At 43.1% G+C, this 23,554-nt stretch overlaps 1 protein-coding gene across 1 annotated transcript in view; it reads right to left on the bottom strand.

Annotated features, from left to right (window-relative positions):
- Positions 1-23,554, bottom strand: part of VIT (vitrin) — a 105,585-nt gene that overhangs the window by 70,301 nt on the left and 11,730 nt on the right. Inside the window, exons 2-3 of the mRNA XM_053891007.1 lie at positions 12,043-12,112; positions 4,556-4,621 (exon numbers count right to left, since the gene is read on the bottom strand). Of these exons, the coding sequence (XP_053746982.1) occupies positions 4,556-4,621; positions 12,043-12,094 (118 nt within the window). The 5' untranslated portion in view covers positions 12,095-12,112. The remainder of the gene's footprint in view (positions 1-4,555; positions 4,622-12,042; positions 12,113-23,554) is intronic.

Genomic DNA, 23,554 nt, shown 5'->3' on the forward strand with positions numbered 1-23,554 from the left:
GCCCCTCACGGTGAATCCTTAGTCCTGGGACTGCCGCCATCTTTCCCAAGATCCCACATTTCAGAAAACAATGGAGTGCCCAACTTCTACAGATAACATGGGCTTGGACACTGAGCAGGGCAGGGGAACTCCCTGAATACTGTAGATTGCATAAGCCTTCCAGGGACTGGAGCGGGGAGGGAGGAAGCCCCTGTAATGATGAAATTTTAATTTCTCAGCCCCTGGAAATTGGCAGTTTGGAGTCAGACTTGATTTGATTAGAAAATGAAGTGATGTGATAAGCCAAGCGTGCTGGAATTACATTGTGCCCAATACAATTGTGTACATGAAAGCAAAATATTAGCTTGAAATGAATGGTCATGCATAAGAGCGAGGAGTAAGTTTGTAAGAACTTCTCCCATTTCTTTCTTTTTTTTTTAACCTTTGCTTTCCCTTTTGTAAGACTCCCATGCCAGATTATTTTCAACATGTAATACCTTCTTGGTCTGAAGGGCCCCCAACGGAGATAAGTGATATCCATGAGGGCCTCTGGGGAGCCATAGGAAGACCAAAGAAATGGAAAAAGGAAAAGGAGATGAGAAGAAAAAGAAATGATAAAGAAGACGAAGGAGAGAAAGCAAAGTCTACATGTAGACAGAATAGATGCACTTGTATGGCACATGGCTTCTGGCCAGACCAAAGGAAGACACCCACGCTGGTTCCTCCTTTTCCTGTTCTCTCCACATCGCTTCTACTTTATTTCCTATTTGGTCAGCCCGTAGTCATCCCACACCCCTCATCTGTCTCCAGGCAACAGATACTTCGTTCCTAAGCCCTGGCTGGCTTGGCAGAAGGCACTAAGAAAGCATCTGGGGTTGAACCTCACACAGACCTGCATTTCCAATCTGGCTCTGCCAGCCTGTGGCACCAAGTCGTGGGCACTGAGTCAAGAGCAGTGCTGCATGGGTCGTAGGGGTCAGTGTCCACTCACCAAAACTCTCAGATTACTTTCTTCTTGTTAGCCTTGAATGGGCACTGGTGCCAGCGGAGGGCTGGCCCGAAGAGGGCCCAGTGGGCACTGATGAGTACCCATGGTTTTACAATCATGTCTGAAAGTACCCCTGATCTGGGATGTCTGTCTACTTCATGGGTTCTCAAATTTCACCAGGCACTGGGATTACAGGAGGGCTTGCTAAAACATGGATGGCTGGGCCCCGGCGCTCGCATGTCTGATGTCAGCAGCCTGGGCGGGGTGGGGCAGAAGGCCCCAGGTGCTGCTGGTGCGACTGGTGCGGCTGGTCCAGGAGCACACTGTGAGCATCACTGACCCAGTTCGTTCTCACACCGAGGCCAAAGTGACTGGTTTAAAGTCTTGCTTTTATGATTTCCCTTTTCTGCCTAAAATCCTTTAGTAGCTCCCTACAAGATACATTTTGGGGTGTCAGCTGAGCTGGAAATGAAACAACATCTTCCTTGGGGAAGAGGAAGGAGACCACCTCCTCCCCACCTCCTCCTTTTTGAGCGTCTCCTGGGAATATGGGCTCCAAAAAGGCCCACCTTTTGATCTTATGATGCAAGGTCTTCAGCCTTCTGACCTGTGGATCCGTAAATACTTCTAGAAGGAGCTCGGGGCTGTCCAGGTATAGGGGAGACAACCACGGAGTCCATGCATTCATCTCTCAAGGAGATGAGAGAAGATGTAATTGTCGTGCCTCCTACTTCACTGTAGACCTTCGTGTGAAGTGCTGGGCAGACTCAGTAGACGCTTTCACTGTACCCGTACATGCGTGTAAATCCGTGCCCTCACCAACAAACTGCATGCTCTCTCCTCTCTCTCCATTTGTCGGCAGAAAGAGTTTTGTGTTTTTTCAAAATTTTTTTTTTTTTCTTGGCAGGATGGTCTTATTTCCCCAGCACAACCCTAACTACTTTATTCTTCTCTGAGAACCACCCTGCCGCCTGGGATGATGCAATTAGGTTCTCTCTCCCAGGAATGTGGAGTCAGTATTGACAGACACCTTGTGCACAGAGTGGGTAAAGGGAGGGGGAGGGGGAGGACCCGGGAGAGAGAGGGAGAGGGAGACAGTGAGGCAGACATGCATAGAGAAGCAGAGGTACTCATTCTTGGGGCCTTTTCGTCTGGGGTGCGGTTCCAGCGAGTTCCAGCTACCAACCCCCCACCCACGTTCTGCCAAAATCCCTTTTGGAGTTATGCTGATTGCAACCAAAATAATGTGCGCTGAGATATTCCCATAGCCCTCATAAGGAAGTCCAGATTCCCGGGCACGGTAACAAAGCTCTCCACGATCCCACGCCTGTTTAGTCCTTCACCTCCTATCTCAACACCTTCACTTCCTACTCTATGTTTCAGTCACATCAAACTACTTTTTAGCTCTTTCCACTCTTCAGGCCTTAAGCGTGCTGTTTTCTCTCTGCTTGCATTCCTCTCTTCTCACCTTTGCCTGGTCTATACCTAGTCGGTCTCCACTATCAGTGTAGGTGTGGTGCTTCCTCCAGGAAGCCCTCCCAGATATACAGCTCTTCTCCACATTCTTGGAGTACCTTTAGCTGCCTGGTGACTTGCCTTTCTTTCTCCCTAGATTTTGAGCTCTGTGAGGGCAAAGACTGAGTCTCAATCGCTGTTGTATCTGGGTGTCTAACATAGAAACCGGTACTTGGTGGGCACTCAATAAATACTGATAAAATGAATGGAGTGCCTCTTTGCCATCAGTCACCTACCCGAGTGGCAGACTGACAACAGCGAAAAGAAAACATGAAAATGACTTTGGCCTCAAGCTATATAGACTGTCATTTGGAAATACTCCTGAGGTAAAGAATCAGACATTGCCATGGTTTGGGAATATCTTATTACCTTCACTGTATCCCCATCTCCCTACCCCCCTTATTTCATCATTGTGCCAGGGTTTCTAACTAGAGAAAAGGCCTCTTGCGTGTATTGATTCAAATGTGCTGCATCACCAGGGAGATTTCGAGTATAAGGTTAGAATTTAGCATATCAGAAATCTAATCCATTTGAGATCTCTCAAAGAGGTTTGCCTTTGGGTCATTTAGCACAGGCTTTCATAGTCACTGACAACTGTTGTCATGGTAATCATGGAGCCTTTCATGATTTTTGTAGATGAGTTAATGAAGATACTGGAAACAGCCCAAAGGAATTCATACTTGGGTATGCGTTTGTCTCCATATTAACCCAATCATTGTTTTGAACACACATCTGCCCCTGGGCTGATTCTCTTGGCTCTTGGTACCGACAGGAATAAATAAACAACTGATTCCTTTTTAGGATTTTAGGCTTGGAGGCTGTGGATGGCTGCTCTTTTGGTCTCATTTCAACAGGAAATCCCACATGGAGGGTTTAAAGGAACAGAAGGGAAAAAGAATGGTGTGTGAAGCAAATATCTTTCTTTTATTTCAAATTATTAATGTTGCTGATTGCCAGCATCTAAATTTAATGCCTATGAAGAAGTTTCAGTTGTGGGAAGCGCAGAACATTGACTATATCTACAGCATTTCTTTCATGGTCCTTTATAAATATACCTTCACTTAAGCCTCCATCAAATGCACAAATTTAGATCCAGATATCTGAGCGTGTTTACAGTATTGGAGTGTGAGATTTTCCATCTATGTCCTGTCCTGCTAGTGATTTCCCAATATCCATTCTTCCTTCTTTCCTGTAATACAACCCCTTACTTTTAGCTAGGCATGTGGATGCTTGAAATCAAGACATTTCCCATTCTTCCTTAAAGCTGGCCAATGACATTTAAGTAGAAGTGGTGTATTTAACTTGCTGGACTTATCTTTAAAGGGGTGGGTATGTGTCCTTCTTCATCTCTTCCTGCTGACAGGAATGTGGATGTGATGGATGGAGCTGGGGCACCCATTCTGGGCAATGAGTTGAGAGCCATGTTGAGGAGAGCAGAATGACAAGACAGAAGGGGTCCAGGTCCCTGGAGACTGTAAACCTTCCATAAAAGCCCAAACTGACTATGTTTACAGGAGAAAGAAGCTTTGCTCCTATTTAAGCAATTGTTATTCTGGGTTTTCTGTCATCTAATTTTAACTGATCTATTATCCAAAAATGAAATTTATTTTTCCTCTTTCCACTGATTAGGTGTGAAACCTTATGCACTTTTCTGTGAGATTTACCTTCTTATCCCAGAGCATGCTGGAAGGTGAACATGTTTGCATTAGCCAGACTGAATTTTCTGGTATGGAGAATTGAGACACCATTTCAATGGCAAGAAACTACCTACTCCAGCTTAGCCATAGAGACTTAGTGTTGCCCGGCCTTTGTATGTTTGTATGTGCATTTTGAAGTTTTCCAATGTGATGGGACCACATATCTTTTACCCTAAAATCAGCGCTCCTATTTCAGATGCTTTTGTGGAATGAAGTAGGTGGTAAATAATAATTACTACTAATTAGTCTGAATGCAAAGTAACTGAAGGAAGACCAAGAAACCCCAAACCTTCCAAATTATCTGAAACAAGCATAACAGCCCAATACACGGGAGATACAAGTCTTAATGCTAGTAAGGAACTGCAGTTTTACTTACTGAACTTGGGCCTTTTAATCTTCTTTGTCACGTCTTTATTTGAGTGTATTCCAGTCGCCAGCAAAACTACATGAAAAAAAAAAAATTGAAGAAAACCTAATCAATATCATTTTACCTAAACACTTTCCTTTGACTCTTATCTTTGCTTCAATCCCATGTTAAAATATTCTCGTTGATGGAACTAATTTTCCCTTAAATGAAGGTCGGGGAAATAAGACGATTAGTTTGTGTTTTTGTCTTCCGCGGAAACAGGCCTTTCAAAAACATCTCTTGGATACCTGCCCTTTGCTTTTCTTCACATTTCACCGCATCAACTCCCCTCTCTCCAATTTCCAAAGGAGGAAATGTGGGCCTGGAGAAGCCTACTCTTTGCTTGGTGCAGAAATAAATGATGGAGGAAGGATGAGCACCGAGCTCTTCTGGCGCTCTTTCCTCCGGTCCACACTCAGTTTCCAAATGGCTAATTCCCCGCTAGTCGGAGAACTCCATGCGCATGCGCATGCCTGTGTGCTTTTGTGCATGTCTGCGCATGTGCATGCGAGTGACAAAGGGAGGGCTGGCAGGGAAAGGTAAACTAGGAGGAGGGGGGCTGGGGAGAAGAGAGGGGGACTGGTCGCAGGGTCTTAGGTGTGACCTAGGTGTCCCCTGTTGGTGCAGCACCTGGTTCTGTGCCCCATCAAGGCCAACTACAGGTAGGTGACCTTTCCCCTTAGAAACAGGAATAGAACAGCTTTTGGAGACGGCTGTCTTCAGGAGGTGTAACACCAGAGGAAGGAGGGGGAACTCTCTCCTTTTTAATTTGAAGTCACGTTACCAGTTTGAGCCTTGTGTTTTTAAAAAATAACATTGGCCAGTTTTTCTTATTTCCAAAATAGTACACGTTCCTCACTGAAGGATGTAAAAAACACAAAGAACAGTAAGGAAAATATAAATATAGATGAACACAAGAGTATAATATTTTTGTTTTTTTTTTCTGTATGTGTACTTATTCATGCAGGTGCTCAAACAAACCTTTGATCATGCTCACACCGTTTACAATGTTTTATAACTTATTTCTACTTGAGGATATATACAAACACTTTTTCATGTCACATTAAATGTGCCTCTCACAATAATTTTAAGTGTGGGCAAGGTATTGCACTGTATGGATGTATCAGAATTTAGCTAACATCTGATTTAATATAAATTGCTTCATCTCCACACGGATCCTTTGTTATTTCCTTTAAATAAATTTCCAAACAGGATTTCTTGTCTGAGAGACATGCCCACTTAAAATTTCAATATGTATTGTGAATATTTCTCATAGCATTTTTTTTATTAGCAATGTCTGAAAATGCTCATGTCTCTACCAATGCAAATTCTACCTGCAGATAGAAAAGCAGTGTTTTCCCTTCAAAAGGCTGGTCAATTCTCCATTCTCCTTCCTTCCTCTCTAGGCCTCCCTTCTACTCTACCCACCCAAAGCTGGTACTGTTTCACGTGTCTCTATTTTAGCCACGTTTTTGAGAAGCTCACTTTGTGGATGGGTTTGGGACTCCAGAGGTAAACATGGAGAGACAGAGTAATCAAAATAGTCATTCTACTTCCTGCCGTGTGTGTGTGTGTGTGTGTGTGTGTGTGTGTGTGTGTATAACACAACTCAGATGCTCAATGTAAGCATACATGGACTTAGGAATTCTTGAATTGGCAACTACCTTTGAAGGAAAATGTCACCAGCACTCATTAAGAAAACTTTGTATTTATCTTGTGATTAGCTAGTCTGCACCAATGGTACAGCCCTTGAATTATCCCCAGTTTCGACCTTTAATGTTAAGCGGAGGCCTGCACAGTTGACATACCATATCCTGCAAGAACAGACACATGAAAGAGAACTGAATGAGACCCAGAAGTCGAGCCAGGTGGAATGAAGGCAGACATTTTTTACGTGTTATTTACTTCTGGGGTTTGGGTGGGTGTGAGTGTCCTGGAGGTCTAATTTTTATAGTAGTCTCTGTGTCATTTAACTCTGTGCAAAGACACATCTTCATTTTATCCACGAAAACAACGAGCCCTAGAATATTTAAAAAAAAAAAAAAGCAAGTACTAAATAAGTATATAGAAGAAAATTAAGCAAGTAGAAGGAGTAAATGAAATAGTAATACATTTGGGTATCAATATTTGTGGAAAACCAAATACTGTCCTCCCAGGTCTGTGTGCCTGTGGCGAGTGGTTTACAAGTCTCTGTATCATTAGGACTATAAATACTTCGGTAAGACCACCCCATCACTTGCACTTGCTCCCCCATGACCCTCCAGGCTGAAAACATGCATAACTGGGCTCAGTTTGACCACAGTGGTTAATAAAGTCATTATTTTCAATGGAACGCAGAGGCCCTCTCCTTGGCTTAGACGCTTGTTAATTAAAACTCTCCAGAAACCACTCCTCAAGGGGAGGGCTGGTCAATAAGGCTGCAAATGTGCTTGTGCCCTGGAGCAAGTCTTCATTCCTCATATATAAGGCTTCCCTCCCTGCACTGGAAATGGTGAATTGACTGTTGAATTTGGGAAAGAGAAAAATCACTCTTGTGTTGCCTTTCTTAGGAAGTCAGGCAGAGCACGGGGATGGATGACCAATAAGGGATGGATGGCCAATGCTCACTTCCGAGGACAAAGTGGACCACAGGTCTGAAAGCCAATCCCTTCTGTAGGAGTAGCTAGTCACCAGGCTATGGAGGCCATTAGTGTCTAGAAGACCTGAGGATGTTAAATCTAGAGGCCAAAGTTCCAAGGCAATCATGGTTTATGAAATTTGTTGCAATTTTCAATTGTTGAAAATTCAATATTCTAGTTTTGAGTAACGTTGAATAAAGGGAATACGGTTCTCACCTTTTGATAGTAGTGCTTGAAATTACCAAACCAACGAACTGTTGATATTACTTTTTCAAAGAAAAGATTTCCCCCCACTTCTCACTCTCTTCCTCTTTAGAGTAGCCATGAGTACAGTTGAGAGGGCTGAGGTGTGATTGTTTTAAAATTCAATTTAAATACATTATCATCCAGATAGCTTATAGATAAATACAAATGAGTTGGCTTAAAACGATGTTCGGTCTCATTAATGACAAGAAATGCAAGGTAAAGCCAAACATGATAGTTTCTCTTATCATGTCAGTAAATATTGAATACAAGATTATACTTAATCTTGGCATGGATTTGAGATGATGGCATTTAGGTACACTGCTGGTGAAGTCTAAGCAGGTACAGTCATTCTGGAAAGCCATTTGGCAATATATGTCAGTAGCCTTAAAAATATTTCTATTCTTTGTCCTAGAAAATATGCCCCTAGGAATATATCCCAAGTTATAATTAGAGATGAAGATAAAAAGTGAGGTAAACAAATGTCCATTACAGCATTATATATAATGGCAATCTGGAAATAATGAAATGTTGGAAATATCCCAACATTGGGGGTATCCTGAGCATTTATTACAAATGATGTGTTAAAGAATATTAAACGGCAAGTGCTCAGTTCTAAACTTCAGAATGATTCTGACAAAGTTAGAATATATGCAGAGAGAAATAACATAGCAAAATGTTAATGATGGAATTATCATTTCTATTTTCTATATTTTCCCCATTTTATAGTGTATTCCATATATGTATTCCATATTTTATATAGGATATATTTCTTTTACAATTAGAAAAAGACAAAATATTTTATAATTGGGTCATGGTGAAATCATATAGGCTTATGATAATGCAAAGTCCATTCCAAAATCATTGGTATGATTAATAGGCACTTGTGTCCCAGTTCTCCCTATCAATAATGAATTATAATCAGAATTCACTTACTTTCAAGAAAAGACATGAAGGGCCAGAACATCTAATCAATGACCAAATCAGGAAGTACTTACTGAAAACTTATTGTGTGCCCAGAACTTTTATGGAAGTGCCTCGTTTTAGCCCATAAACTTTTTGATAGATCCCTTCAGGACCCCTGAAGACACTAACTCCGGTGGTGTTGACAAAAACTCTCTCCTTGACCAAACTTTAATTCAACTCCTCCAGACCCTCTTCCCAGCTGGCCTTTGAGTGTGGGCTTCATTGTCTCTCCTTGTTGATTCTGCATCACTCGGTTTTAGCAAGAATCCTGTTTAGAGAGAATTCTCCACCCTTGATACCTGATCGCCCTGGTCTGCCTTTAGCAAGAACCCCCCACCCTTGATGTCTTCGCTCAGTAATTTCCATCCACTGACCCATGCGACTTGCTGCTTGGATAGAAATCTCCATGTTCCTTGTTGTATTTGGATTTGAGCCCAGTTCTATAGTGCGGTGTCCTCTACTGCAATAGTTCCTGATTACAATCTGTTTTTACCTCTTTAAACACTATCCAGCTCTGGTTCTCTTTAAGTGTCCACAATGCCTTCCTGAAAACTGATTTACGAGGCAGGTCATTTGAAAGCAGTTCAAATTTCCCCCATGCTTTAATTTGGGATTATGTTCTCAATGAAACATCTGGCATTAAATAAATCAGAGCTTCATAGCAAAGACAGGACAACTTACTCTCTACAATCATATAAATCATACAGTTATGCTTCAGATCACGAATATTAAAGCTGGGAGGAGCTTTGCAGGTTATCCTTTTATTTTATAAAAAAGAAACAAAGTTCAGGGTTAACACCTTGGCTAAAGCGGCAGTTATTTGGGGGCAGAAGTTGGAACCAGAACGCAAGTTTGGTGGCTACTGTCTTAGCCCATGTATACCACTTGCTCCCCATAGGTGCCGTTGTTGAGTTTGACGCCGTCTTCAGGTAGGTAGAGTCAGAATTGAGTTAAATTACAGGACATTCAGCTGGTGTTGGGGAATCACTTCGTGTGGTGAAAAAACCCACACATCAGAATTGGGTACAGAGTTGGACTCTGATACCTTAGAAATCCAGCCTCCCTAAGGAGAACAATTTATTTCACGGTTATTCTTGAGTGCCTGTGGGATGTGTCAAGCACTGGCAATGCACCAGCTCTTGCCCTCAATGAGTTCACAGCTTTGGGGGACCTGGGCCAGTGGCAAGGCAAATGCCACGCAGCTATGATGAGAATCAATACAGGGTGCAGTGGGACACTTAGAAAGATGGCCTGATCAGATGAGGGGCTGAGGGAAGCTTTCTGAGGACCAGTAGGGCTTGGGGAGGTATGGAGGCAAGAGGAAGAACATTCCAGGAAGGGGAACAGCATGGTCAAAGGCCTGGAGGGGAGAAATGATGTGAGTCTCAGGGGAATGAGAAAGTCAGTACTTTTCAGGTCCCTGGAACCCAGAGTGGACTCCGTGGGGAGCAAGGAGCACAGAAGACAACAAAGTGCCCAACAAGCAAGGCACTTTAATTGATATGGACCCCATCTCAAAGACAAAGGGGGAAATACTGAGGAGTTTAACTCAAGAGTGGTGATCAGACATGGGCTTTAGAGAGATTGGGGTATGGTCGAGAAGGAGTTAGAGGGGTCAGGATTTGGGGCAGGGAGGCTGTCATGGGTACCAAGGAGCATGACAGGGAAATGGTCCTGGGATGGAGACCAGCAGATGAACAAGAGAGATGCCAGGGAGGCAGACGTGTGAGGACACAGAGAGGGGATTTTGTGACAGGAGTCTCCTTTGTCTACTTCGATTTCTCACTTTCTGAATGAGTAGCCCTGAGGGGAGAGAGTTTTGCAGAAAGGCAGGCTGAGTCAGGCTGGGACCAGGAAGGACAGTCAAGTCTTCCTTCTTGGTTCTGTGATGCAGGGGACATGCTGAGTATGAAATGGCCTCAGGGTTTGCTTGTTTTGTTTGTTTAACAGTCACTAAAGCCTTCTTATTTCTGACTCTCTACCTGCCCTAAATAAGAAACCTGCTAGGGGCGCCTGGGTGGCTTGGTCGGTTAAGCGTCCGACTTCAGCTCAGGTCATGATCTCACGGTCCGTGGGTTCGAGCCCCGCGTCGGGCTCTGTGCTGACAGCTCAGAGCCTGGAGCCTGTTTCAGATTCTGTGTCTCCCTCTCTCTCTGCTCCTCCCCTGTTCATGCTCTGTCTCTCTCTGTCTCAAAAATAAATAAACGTTAAAAAAAAAAAAAATTAAAAAAAAAAAAAAAAAAAAAAAAAAAAGAAACCTGCTAACAGGCGAGTGATTGTGGGAGGGGGCAGCCTCTCAAAGGACAAGGTCCAAGTGAAGGAGCCCGAGTTTCCCAGGTGACTATCCTTCAGCAGGTTGGTGGGGGAGTCTGGACCAGAACCCATGTGAACCCTCCGACTCCCAGTCTAGTCTCCTTCCACCAGGTGAAAGCCCTCTTGCCTTCTCAGCCGTGTTACCTCTTTCTCTTCCATTTACCAGCTCTGCTGTGTAGACGCCCTCTGCACAGACCTTGAACATTGAGACGATGTTATGGGTTTAATTTTGTCCATCCTAGATTCATATGTTGAAGTCCCAGCCCCCAATACCGAATATGACCTCATTTTGAAATAGGCTGCTTGCAGATGTAATGATTTAAGTTCTGATGCGGTCCTACTGGACTAGGTTGGGCCTCTAATCCAATATGTTGGATTATAAGTGTTATAAGAAGGGGGAAATTTGGGCGCACACACAGATGCACACACAGAGGGGTGTGACGTTAAGAAGTGCCAAAGATGGCCCGCAAACAACCAGAAGCTGAGAGAGAGGCACGGAACAGACTCTCCACCACAGCCCTCTGAAGGAACCAAGCCTGCTGACGCTCTGAGTTTGGACTTCTAGCTTTCAGGACAGTGAGCGAATAAAATCTTGCCATTTGAAGCACCCCCCACCCCCACCCCCACCCCCGGTTTGTGGTATTGTGTCGTGGCAGCCCTAGTGAACAGATAGATTGCCTGAAAGGGCTTTGCACACTTCCCTGGCATTAGTATCACAGCCATCCGTGGGGTCACTCTATCCAACATGGTTGGGGTGCAGTGGGGTTGAAATTACGAGAAGATTACCCTTGGGCTTAAAGCTAAACCCGTCAACCCTCTTCTCTCTTCTGGGCGAGCTGCTGCTCCTCCAGAGCCTGCCCAAAATTGTGTTCCCTGCTGATAATGGGTAAGGGTTTCATCTCTAAAAGTATGGGTCACCAGTGGTTACAAGTAAGGTCATGTCAGTGATAATAATTTTTTTTTTTTTGAGGAATAAGAAACAAGAATGTTCCCAAATTCAGAATCCGTAAATGTGCTCTATCTGCAATGTTGGCTAGTTGCTGAAGAATGCACAGATATGTGCATATAGATGTGCGTAATATGTACAAACATGTAATACATACATTTGCCTTATACAAAAATATATACACACTTACATCCTGAATTCCATCCACAGTTAACATTCTCACTGAAACTTCCCTCCAAACTATGTATCATAAAAAGATACACTGTACTGTTTACACGCACTGTCTTGGTTTAAACCTTTTCTTGGCAAGATTCTTTGGACTTTAGGAAAATGTTAAAAGTGTATCCAGATACACATATAAAAGTACTTACCAAGGAACATTTCAATAACAGATGCCTTCATAGTGAGGACAACAATCCCCATAAAAATCAAAATGGCACCCTGGAGAGGAAGAAACAATAACACCGTCACATTTCAGCCAAGAGTTCTGAAATTGGACGCATGGAGTGGGGGAGCGGGGCGGGGAGGGCTGCCTCGTTTTGCATCGCTCCCTGGAGTCTCAGGATTCTAAGTGGCAGCTTGCTCTAAGGAGCCCACAGAGATGGCAGTGGCCAGCCTCACTGGTCCCCAGAACCCACGCTGGCCACTAGTCCCTATTCTTCACAGGTTTGGTCTTTACTTAGAACCGAAGACAAAGTAACTCCATAATTTCGGGAAGGTGCTCAACCAGCCTTTAAATTAGGACAAAAGCTACACTTATGATATTGAGAGAACATTTTTGGATTACAAGTAAACAATGCATTCCTCATTCAATAAATATTGATTAAATTCCCATTATATGGCTAGGTATTATTAGGGAGGAAGTGATGGAAATGGAGCTAATAAAGGTTTCTTGTTCTTAAAAGACTTATATTTTAAAAGAAGTGGGAAGACATGTGTAGATATAAATAACCATAACATTAGTAAGTGTGCCAGGCTCCATAAGGGAATAGAAGAGGCGTGTGTAGACCAGTGGTTCTCAAACTTTGCTGCATATTAGTATCGTCTGCGAGTTTTAAGAGGCCCTGATGTCCGGGCTGCACCTCAGACTAATTGAATCAAAATCTCTTAAGGTGGGATCTAGCATTGTGTTTTTAAGAACTCCCCAGGTAATTTCAATGTGCTGACAAATTTGAGGACCCGTGGTTTAGAGCAAGACTTGCTAAATCTTACATGCATAGGAATTACCTGAGATTTTGTTAAGACGCAGATTCTAATCCAGTAGGTCTGGGATACTGTCAGAGATTCCCCAGGAGGCCAGGGAATTTTAGAGAAAGGAGAGATAATGACAGCCATGGGGATAAGCGAAAGCCTCCTAGAGGTGGTAGCATTTGATCAACTTGGAAAGACAAACAGTTTGGACATGCAGAAATAGGGAGAAGTGACCCCAAGGTCACTTGGGGGAGGAACAGCACTGACAGGAGCTCAGAGGTTAGCATAGTGATGCTATCGATCTGTATGGGGTTTCCTCCAGCTCTTGAGGCTATGAGGAAACTCTAAAAGGTTTGTTCATACTACCATTACTCATCACATGGAGCACATACTCTGTTGCCTCAAATCTTCACGATAAGCCAGTGTGGCAGATTTTATGATGCCTTCAGGAAAGTAAGGCTTAGAAAGGTTAAATGTCACATCCCTGGTGACCAGGGTGGTCAGTAGGACCGGAATGGAGGTAGAGTAGGTAGGATGGATCTGCCCTGGGCACAGGCAGTGAGGAAGAACATTGTCTGAAAGAGTTTAAAGGCTTAAGGTTGGTCTGCTTTTTATTACCTTTATAAGCTAGCAATTCTAAGCAATGTCAATGATAAAGCACCCCTGTCTTCTGGGGTGCATGGCTCTCTGCCCAGTGCTATTGCTGTGTGGCCTAAATCTGGCATTCATACCCTGCACTCTGCTATCCCCAGTGGTGTTATTCTCTGGGGCAGGGAGACAGGGAAAGCCCCTGACTTGTAGCGTTTGTTGATTTCTCTGTAAAAATTCCATGGCTGATGACGAAGCCACCAAAGTAGGGAATTGGAAACACCATCTGGTACTAGCTAGGTCCAGTGCAAGCTTATACCCAATATTTAGATTCAGTACTATGCAGATTTTATTAACAAAAAGCAATTATCAAATTATGGTTGAGGTGGTAATACAAGTACCTGATGCAATTAACTTAAATAAAACTTTTTAGTATATGAAAGATTTTATTACAGACAATTAAATTAGGCAGCAAGAGTAACCTCAAACAGAACGGATTATTTTGCTAATTTCCAGCAACAATTGCAATGTGTTAAATTTCCCAGTAAAAGTTGTTGACTACTGTTTACATAATAGGCAGATAACGGCTCTTAGCTTCAAAATAGAAATAAAATCATACATACAGTCAGTTTGGCAATTTGATGCTTAAATAGCTGGGTTATGTTTTGGAAATAGGGTGATAGCAATTAAAAAATGTTTTTCGTCTTTTACTATTTTGACTCTGAGAAGCTCCGGAGCCACTTAACATGTATGTTTTCAGGACGAAACCGTTAACTTTTTATGGAATAAATGCAGTATATCAAGCTACCCTACTGTACCGACCTAACCCAGCCCCACCAGTTGGCTGTTACTGTTCAGCTTTGCAGATTTTATCAGGTCACCCTTGATTTCTGCTTCTCTTTCTCCACATCTTACCTATCAGCCAAGGCTGTTGGCTCTATATTCGTAATGTATCCAGAATCTGACCATGTCTTATCACCTTTGCTACTGCCATCTGCTCCAGGCCATGCCTCCTGTCACCTGGTTATCGCAATCAGCCTCCTTACTGGGCTAGTTCCTTCTTCCTCTGACTCCACAATCCTCACAGCAATCAGAACTCTGAAGTGGCTCCCCATGTTACTCCGAATCAAAGCCCAAGTCTTGACAAGTGGCTTACAACCCTATGTGATTTTGCACCATTGGCCCCCCCTGACCTCATTGCTCCCCATTTTCTCCCTTAGTCGTTAAGCTCTGAGTACAATGGCCTCCTGGCTGTTTCTAGCACACACTTCTCATCTCATGGTCTGTTTCCTCTACCTGGATGCCCCTCCCCCAATATCAGAACATGATTTACTGCCTCATTTCTTTCAAGTCTTTGCTTAAATGTTACCTTCTCTTGGGACATCCCCTTACCACCCAACATAACCTCTGCCACCCACCACCAACTGGTACACCCTATCCTTTTCCCACTATTTTTTTTTTCATGTTACTATTGCCACTGACATACTTTATTTATTTTACTTGTTTACTGTTTGTGTTCTCCACTAGAATGCAAGCTCCATGAGGGCAAGGATTTTTTACTCGATTTTTTTTTTATGTGCCTGATAAATACATGTTGGATTAATGAGTGAGTAGCTGGGGCTTTCTCCTTTCCCTGGGAAATAAAAAAAGAAAAGCAACAATCTTGTGAATACACGAAAAACTAGTGAATTGTACACTTTCAAGGGTTATCTTATGGCATGTGATTTATATCTCAATAAGCATTATTGATCGTCAGCAAACTGAAGATGGATTGCAGAGAGAAATGCTCTCAGATCTGTGTCTTACAACTTGAGGAGACATGATGGACCTGACCTTTACGTGCTGGGACGGGTGGATGAAAACAAACAGGATTCCAGGAAACACTCTAATCCTGTAGGAGTTATCACCCAAATGCTGACTCATTCATCATGGACTAGAATCACTCTGGTCTCTTGGAATCAATGTTTTGAGGCCTCTTTCTTACCACTTCAATTTCTCTCCTTGTTTGGCCCATTCACTCATATACTGAAAGTATAAATGTGCCTTTTTGAAATGTGTGTTGAAAATCTCTAACCCTCTCTTAGCCATTCCAGAGGCCGGAAATGAGGATGGCTGCCACCGCTGTTAAACAATACTTGTAGAGTGTCCAGTGCCACGAAACTGTGTGGTGCACAGTAATGTTGGAGCCCTGAATCCTCATGTGCTCACCAGGGTTTGAACAAAACCCAGACAACTGGAGTTTCCAAAAGAATGTGTTACTGATTCATGAATTTATGGATTGCGCCATGAGATGGAATATGGAGTCCTGAACATGAAGTTCTGGTGAGGCAAATGAAGCCGGATTGTGAAATAAAAATACACACTAACGTAAGTGGAGTAGCCAGCCAACTTAATTAGACCTCTCGTTGCCTGGATTTAGAAAAGAGTGAGTTGGTAATAAATAATAACATCACCTTATATTTATACGGTTCTTCAGGTTTTTTTCCTCCAATTTAAAAATTGTGCTAAAATGCACAAATGTAAAATTTACTATCTTAACCGTTTTGTAAGAGGTTAGTGTTGACACATTCATAACGTACAATCATCACCGCCATCGATTTCCAGAACTCTCTTTGTCTTGTAAAACTGAAATTCTACGCCCATTAAACAAAACTCCCCATCTCCCCCTACTCCCAAGTCCCTGGCAACCAGCATTCTGCCTCAAGGATTTTGACTAAGTACTTCATTTAAGTGAATCATACGGTATGTGTCTTTTTGTGACCGGCCCATTTCAAATAGTATGATGTTTTCAGGGTTCATCCACGTTGTAGCCTGTCTCAGAATTTCTTTCTTTTTGGTGCTGGGTGATACTGCATTGTATGTATAAACCACATTTTACTTATCCTTTCACCTGTTCGTGAACTCTTGGGTTGCTTCTACACTTTGGTTATCGTGAAAAATGCTGCCATGATCGTGGATGTACAGGTATCTCTTAGAGACCCTGCTTTCAGTTCTTTTGTTTATACCTCAAAGGGAAATCACTGGATCGTATGGTAGTTTTATGGTCTTGTGTTTTGAGGAACCACCATACTGTTTTTGGAATGGCTGCACCATTTTACGTGGCCATTAACAGCACTCAAGGGGTCCAGCATCTGCATGTTGTCACCAACCTTGTTATTTTCAGTTTCTTTAGATGGTCATTCTAATGGGTGTGAAGTGGCATCTCGTCGCAGCTTTGATTTGCGTTTCCCTAATGGTTAGGGATGTTGACCCAACTGCTTGTGTGCTTGTTGGCCACTTGGAGATCTTCTGTGAAGAAATGTCTATTCAAGTCCTGTGCCTGGCTTTTTAGCAGGTTGTTTTCTTGTTGCATTCTTGGAGTCACGTATACTTTCTGGATATTAATCTCTTATCAGCTATGATTTGCAAATATTTTATCCCATTTTTTTGTACTTTGTTGACAGTGCCTTTGATGCACAAGATTTTTAAATATTCATGAAGACTAATTTGTCTATTTTTCTTTTGTTGTCTGTGCCTTTGGGTGTCATATCCAAGAAATCATTGCCAAATCCAATGTCATGCAGCTTTTGTCGTATGTTTTTCCCTTAGAGTTTTACAGTTTTAGGTCTCACATTTAGATCTTTGGTCCATTCGAGTTAAATTTTGTTTATGGTGTTAGGTGAGGGTACAGCTTTGTTCTTTTGCATGTGGATATGCTCTTCTCCCAGCACCATTTGTTTAAGAGTCTGTCTTTTCCCTATTGAATGGTCTTGGCACCGTGGTCAAAAATGATTTGACCATATATGTAAGGGTTCATTTCTGGGCACTCTATTCTGCTCCATGTATGTTTCTGTCGATGTATGTTTCTCTGCCAATTCCACACTATTTTGATTACTACAGCTTTGTAGTAATTTGTTTTTTTACTTTTAGATCAGGAACTGTGTGTCCTCCAGCTCTCCTCTTCTTTTTCAAGACTGTTTTCGCTATTTGGCGTCCCTTGAGATTTCACATACATTTTTGGATGCGTTTTTCAATTTCTGCAAAGAACATCATTGGAATTTTGATAGGTATTGTATTGAATCTATAGATTGCTTTAGGTAGTATTGAGATCTTTTTAAAAATAGACTTTATTTTACTTATTTATTTTTGAAAGAGAGAGAGAGAGAGAGTGAGCATGCGAATGCATGCAAGTGGGGGAGGGGCAAAGAGAGGGAAAGAGAGAATCTTAAGCAGGCTCCACCATGAGACCGTGACCTGAGCCGAAATCAAGTGTCTGACTTTTTTTTAAATTTTTTTTTTTTCAATGTTTTTTATTTATTTTTGGGACAGAGAGAGACAGAGCATGAACGGGGGAGGGGCAGAGAGAGAGGGAGACACAGAATCGGAAACAGGCTCCAGGCTCCGAGCCATCAGCCCAGAGCCCGACGCGGGGCTCGAACTCACGGACCGCGAGATCGTGACCTGGCTGAAGTCGGAGGCTTAACTGACTGCGCCACCCAGGCGCCCCTCAAGTGTCTGACTTTTAACTGACTTTTAACTGAGCCACCCAGGTGCCCTGGTATTGACATTGTAAAAGTATTAAGTCTTCCAGAGGCACCTGGGTGGCTCAGTCGGTTGAGCATCTGACTCTTAATTTCGGCTCAGGTAATGACCCAGGGTCATGGGATCCAGCTATGTATCAGCCTCTGTGCTAAGTGTGCAGTCTCCTTGGGATTCTCTCTCTCTATCTACCCCCCCCCCATATATATATATGTGTGTGTGTGTGTATGTGTGTGTATTATATATATGTATATAATAAAATGAAAAAAATACTAAGTCTTCCAGTTTATCAATATGGAATACGTTTCTACTTATTTATGCCTCCTTCAGTTTCTTTCAGCAATATTCTGTAGTTTTCATTGTATAAGTCTTTAGCCTCCTTGATTAAATTAATTCCCAAGTATTTTATTCTTTTTGATGCTATTATAAATGGAATTGTTTTCTTAATTACCTCTTTATTTTTTTTTTTTCTTAATTTCCTCTTTAGACTGTACGTTGTTCATGTATAAAGATGCAAGTGATTTTTGCCTGTTGACTTTGTATCCTATTTGGCTGAATTCATTTTTTCATTCTAACAATTTGGTTGTGTAATATTTAGGATTTTCTACGTATAAGAGCATACAATCTGCAAACAGATAATTTTACTTCTTCCTTCCATTTTAGATGAATTTTATTTACCTTCCTTGCCTAATTCCTCTGGCTAGAACTTCCAGTACTATGCTGAATAGAAGTGGTAAAAACAGATGGGCATCCTTGTCTTGTTTCTGACCCTAAGGAGAAACTTTCAGTCTTTCACCATTGAGCAGGAGGTTTGCTATAAGATTTCATATATGGTTTTTATTATGTTCAGGTAGTTTCCTTCTATTCCTAGTTTGCTGAGTATTTTTTATCATGAAAGGGTGCTAAATTTTGCCAAATGATTTTTCTGCATCACTTGAGATGATGTTTGTTTTTTCCTCCCTTTATTCTATTAACATGGTATATTACATTAGTCGATTTTTGCATGTTCAACCATTTTTCCATTCCAGGAGTAAATCCCACTTGGTCATGTTGTATAATTACTTTTAATCTGCTTCTGAATTCAATTTCCTAATATTCTGTGGAAGAGTTTTGCATCCACATTTATACGGGATATTGTATTGTTAGGCGACACTGTAGTTTTCTTTTCCTGTGGTGCCTTTGTCTAATTTGGGCTCTGGGTAACGCTGGCCTTACAGGATGATTTAAGAAGCATTCCCTTATCTTTAGTTTTTGGGAAAAGTTTGAGAAGGTTTGATATTGGTTCTTCTTTAAATGTTTGGTGGAATTCACCAGAGAAGCCATCAGACCCAGGGCTTTTTGTTGTCAGGTGATTTTTGATTACTGATTAAATCTCTATACTAGTTACAGGTCTATTCAGATTTACTATTTCTTCATAGTCTTGGTAGGCTTTGCGCGTCTAGAATTTGTCCACGTCAGCTAAGTTATCCAATTTGTTGGCATACAATTGTCCATAGAACTTTCCTATATATTTTTTTATTTCAATAACGTTGAAAGAAAACCCGGTAAGTGGTGATGAGAGACAGAAGTGAGTGTGACAGTTTTGTTCTGTTGAAATCCTTACCCTATGCCCCTATGTAAATAAGGCAGAAATTAGTGAAACAGGCTGTTTGGAAGATTGAACATAGATAACATTGATATTTAACGAGAAGCTGCAGTCATCTCCCAACCCATTCCTTGCTCTCTGCTTTCTGCTCCGGGTCATCCTTCCCCCCAGCTGGGGAGGATCAGCTTCCTGAAGCATGGGCCCGAGTGTACATTCACCCTCTCAGAATCCTCCTTCACAGTCCCCTCATCCTCTGTGGAATAAAAGCCTGGCTTCCTCAGTGAGGGATTTCAAGCCATCACACTGCAGTTCTTGTCTGTAGCCCTCTCCTCGGACCCCAGCACACCTGGGAGTCAGAGGAGGGTTTTTCTCTACACGCGACACCTCAGCGTCTCGTCCCGTGAGCTTGCTATTCCTCTGTCTGGAATAGCTCCTCATCTGCCTTACACAAGCCTCTCCATCTCTCAAGGTTCAGCTCATGGGCCACTTTTTCTTGTAAATCTTTGTGACCTCCTCAAGTCAAAATTCATCTTCATTCGTGCATCCATTTAATCATCCAAAAAAATTGTGTGCTCCATGCTAGGCGGAGAGGAGTGAGATGCAGGTCCCATCATCAAGTTGCCTAGGGTGTTCTAGAAGGAGACTGATGTGCCCTCACCATAACTAACACAGACTGAGCACATACTAAGTGTCCATAATGGCTCACTTAATCTTTGCAACAACCCCATGAGGTGGGGGCTCCTTCCCGCCTTAATTGTAGAGGTCCTCTGCCCAAGGTCACAAGGCTGCGGAAGAAGAGCTGGAATTCACAGCAGGCATTCTGAGCCCAGAGCCCTGCATTTGCAAATCACTGTTTTGTAATAAGTATGCTTCCTTCATCTGTTCTGATGTAATTGCTCTGAGTTGGTATCAATATTGTTTTAAAGCTCCCCCGGTGACTCCCCTGTGCAGCCAGAAGTGAGAATCTCTGCTGTCAAGGATACGGTGATGGCAAAAAGTGTGGATGGTCACATAGGCCTGGGGCATGGGGATTGGAAGGGGCTTGAACTCGTTTAACTGGCAGGTCGGAACACAATGAGTGACGAGGGGAGGACAGGACACAGGGGACTGAGTAGCTTCAGGAACTGGGAGCTGCTCTGAGAGGCTGGGCGAGAGATCAGACTGTTAGAGAGGAAAGAAGGGGCCATGTTGGCCTTGAATGTCATGCCTAAAGAATGTGCAATTGATCCTTTAGGCAACAGGGAGACATGGAAGACTTAAAAATTATTTTTGCATTCATCATTTTTAATAAGCCCCCTAGAGGCTTACTGGAGCCCCTCACTTGCAGAAAATCTGCCCTAGTGGGCGTGTAAGATTTATGCAGTGCTGGTGTTTGTCTGATCTATGATGCTACAAGGGGGAGCACCTAACAGTACTCTTTGTCCACAAGGCAGAAAGAGCCAGTGTCCATCTGGAAACGCTTAATAGTTATGAGAGGCTTGTGCTGTATTTCCAAAATGCCAAAAATCCCCCGAGGGCAGACATCTCTGAATGGGGAGAGGCTACATGTGCAGGCTTTTGCTTTCCCCATCTCTGCCTGATGTAAAGCCTCAGCTGTTTGTCAGTGGATGTGGGTTGATCTAGTGAGGTTGGAAGAAGGAAGACTGGTCCTAGGAGGGGTCTTTTCAATGTGGAGGTGGCCTCGATCTGCATATAAACCTTTACATAGATCCTATTCCTCTGGGCTGGGCCTGAAACACTGCATTTCCTGTTGCCATGACACCAGCAGTCACTATTACAATCCCCCAGGATTCTGTGAAGGAGAGGGAGAGGGAGGGAGGGAGGGAGAGAACACAGGAGCGAGCCAGAAAGCATGGTAGTTTTCCTCCCTTTCCTTATTTTCCTTCTCTTTCCAATCCCTTCTTCTATCTTAAAGAAATACCAACAGAAAAGTACAAGCCAAATAGGCATGGGAGGCAGGGGAGAGTTTCCCTTTTCTCCATGTTGGCTGCTAAGAATATACCAGGCTACTTGAAGATGTGCTCTGAGGCAGGCTTTGCGGACAGGACGCTGATGGTTGCCTAAGCAGAGCGACCTCTTCTCCACTTCCTCTTTCCTAACACAACCCCAATTTGATAAAAAGAATAAATGCATACAGGTGACTTAGAGGAAGCTGCTCTATCCCTGCTCCTGGGGTGGATCCTGATTCCAAGTCTAAGCCAAGGATTGTTATATATACTTTCTCCCCCTTGCTGGCGATTGCTTCAGAACCCCAGCCTTGAGCCTATCAACACGGGGCCCACTCCAAGCGATAGCGCCTAGTTCAAGGGCGGGCTGTGTCCTGAGTTGTGTCAGACACACAGAATGGAAAGACTTAAGTCTGTGTTTTTCAGGGAGAGAGGTTGCCTCCCTTGTTGGTCTGCTGGCAGCCATCTTGTGACCACGAGACAAGTCAGTGTGAGGAAAAAGTCAACACAAAAAAAAGGAGGAGGACAGCCAAGTGAATCACAGAGAAATGGAGCTGGAACTCTGTCTTGTGCCTGGAGGTAGGGCCCACCTCTGGACCACCTGACAATTGAGATAATGTGTTTCCTTTTCAGTTGGGCTTGTAGCTGAGAAATGATTCCCGATTCTTTCCTAACTCAAAGTACCTGTCTTTGTAACTACAGAAGACTATAACAATGACAGAGTCTGTAAGAAGCTTTCTCAACAATTCTGTCATCTGAATCACCTAAGAACCTCTTGATGTAGAATGACCATTATTATCCCTATAATTCAGAGCAGTGTAGTGACTTGTCTAAGGCCAGGTCTCTATTTTAGTCCCATGCTCTTTTGACTATATCAAACCTCTCACGTAACTGTTACTGTAAATAAATCCCATGATTTATTATATATTATTATAAAATAAAAACTCCACTCATTTCTATAGTTCTTTGCACATTTAAATGCCTGGTTACATCTAGGGCTTTAATCTCAAAAGACGCCTGAAATGAATGTCTCAGATGTTACAGTCAGACACAGAAATAATACATGCTAAAATTAAGTGACGTGGCTGGTCTGGCAGGAAAAGATAACCTATGCCAATCAAGATCCCCCTTGGGATTTGGAGTTGGGACCCTGAATAAGATGCAGAGATGAAGGCCAAAGAGAGGAGAAGAGAAAGCCTATGGCCCCGAGAGAAGCAGGGGGAGAAGACACCTTGGTTTCTGGCCACTTTCTAGGTCCCATTTCCAGTGTGATGGAGGTCCAGCTGGACTGGGTCTCCTGCTCATGACATAGATGTTTCTGGGCCCTTTTACTCCAGTCAGTTGGAGTTGGTTTCTATTTCTTGAAGCTTTGATTCGAACTTCCCCTTCTTTAGTTTGTTTATTTACTTTGAGAGAGGGAGAGAGAGAGGTGGGGAGGGGCACAGAGAGAGAGAGAAACCCTAGGCAGGCTCTATGCTGTTAGCACAGAGCCCGATGCCGGGCTCCATCTCCCAAACTGTGAAATCATGACCTGAGCCGAAATCTGGAGTTGGATGCTTAGCCAGCTGAGCCACCTAGGCGCCCCCAAACCCTTTTCATCTCGTTTTAGTTATCTCTTTCCCTGACATGATTAGTAGTAAAAAATGAAAACACTTAAGATGAAAAGGGCTCTGGTGCCAGTCTTGTGGTAGCCTCAAGCAGGGGTTTGAGAGGCTATATCCCAGTCTGGAGGGAGGCTCTGGGAACAAGTGTGACAAAGAATCTCACAAGCTGTGGCAGCACCTGAGGAGGAAGAACACAGCCTGCACACCTGGGGTGCTCTGGGAGTGGGTGACCTTGAGCTGATGCTGTGAGAATGTCACTGTGGAGTTTCCGATATGTTTAAGACCATGGTTCACGGGGCAACTGGGTGGCTCAGTCAGTTAAGCGTTGGCTCAGGTCATGATCTCAAGGCTCATGAGCTCGAGCCCCACGTCGGGCTCTGTGCTGACAGCTTGGAGCCTGGAGCCTGCTTCGGATCTATGTCTCCCTCTCTGTCTCTCTCTCTATCCCTCC

Source organism: Panthera pardus, unplaced genomic scaffold, assembly GCF_024362965.1.
Source record: "Panthera pardus isolate Hobbes unplaced genomic scaffold, ASM2436296v1 HiC_scaffold_26, whole genome shotgun sequence".
NCBI classification, from domain to species: domain Eukaryota; kingdom Metazoa; phylum Chordata; class Mammalia; order Carnivora; family Felidae; genus Panthera; species Panthera pardus.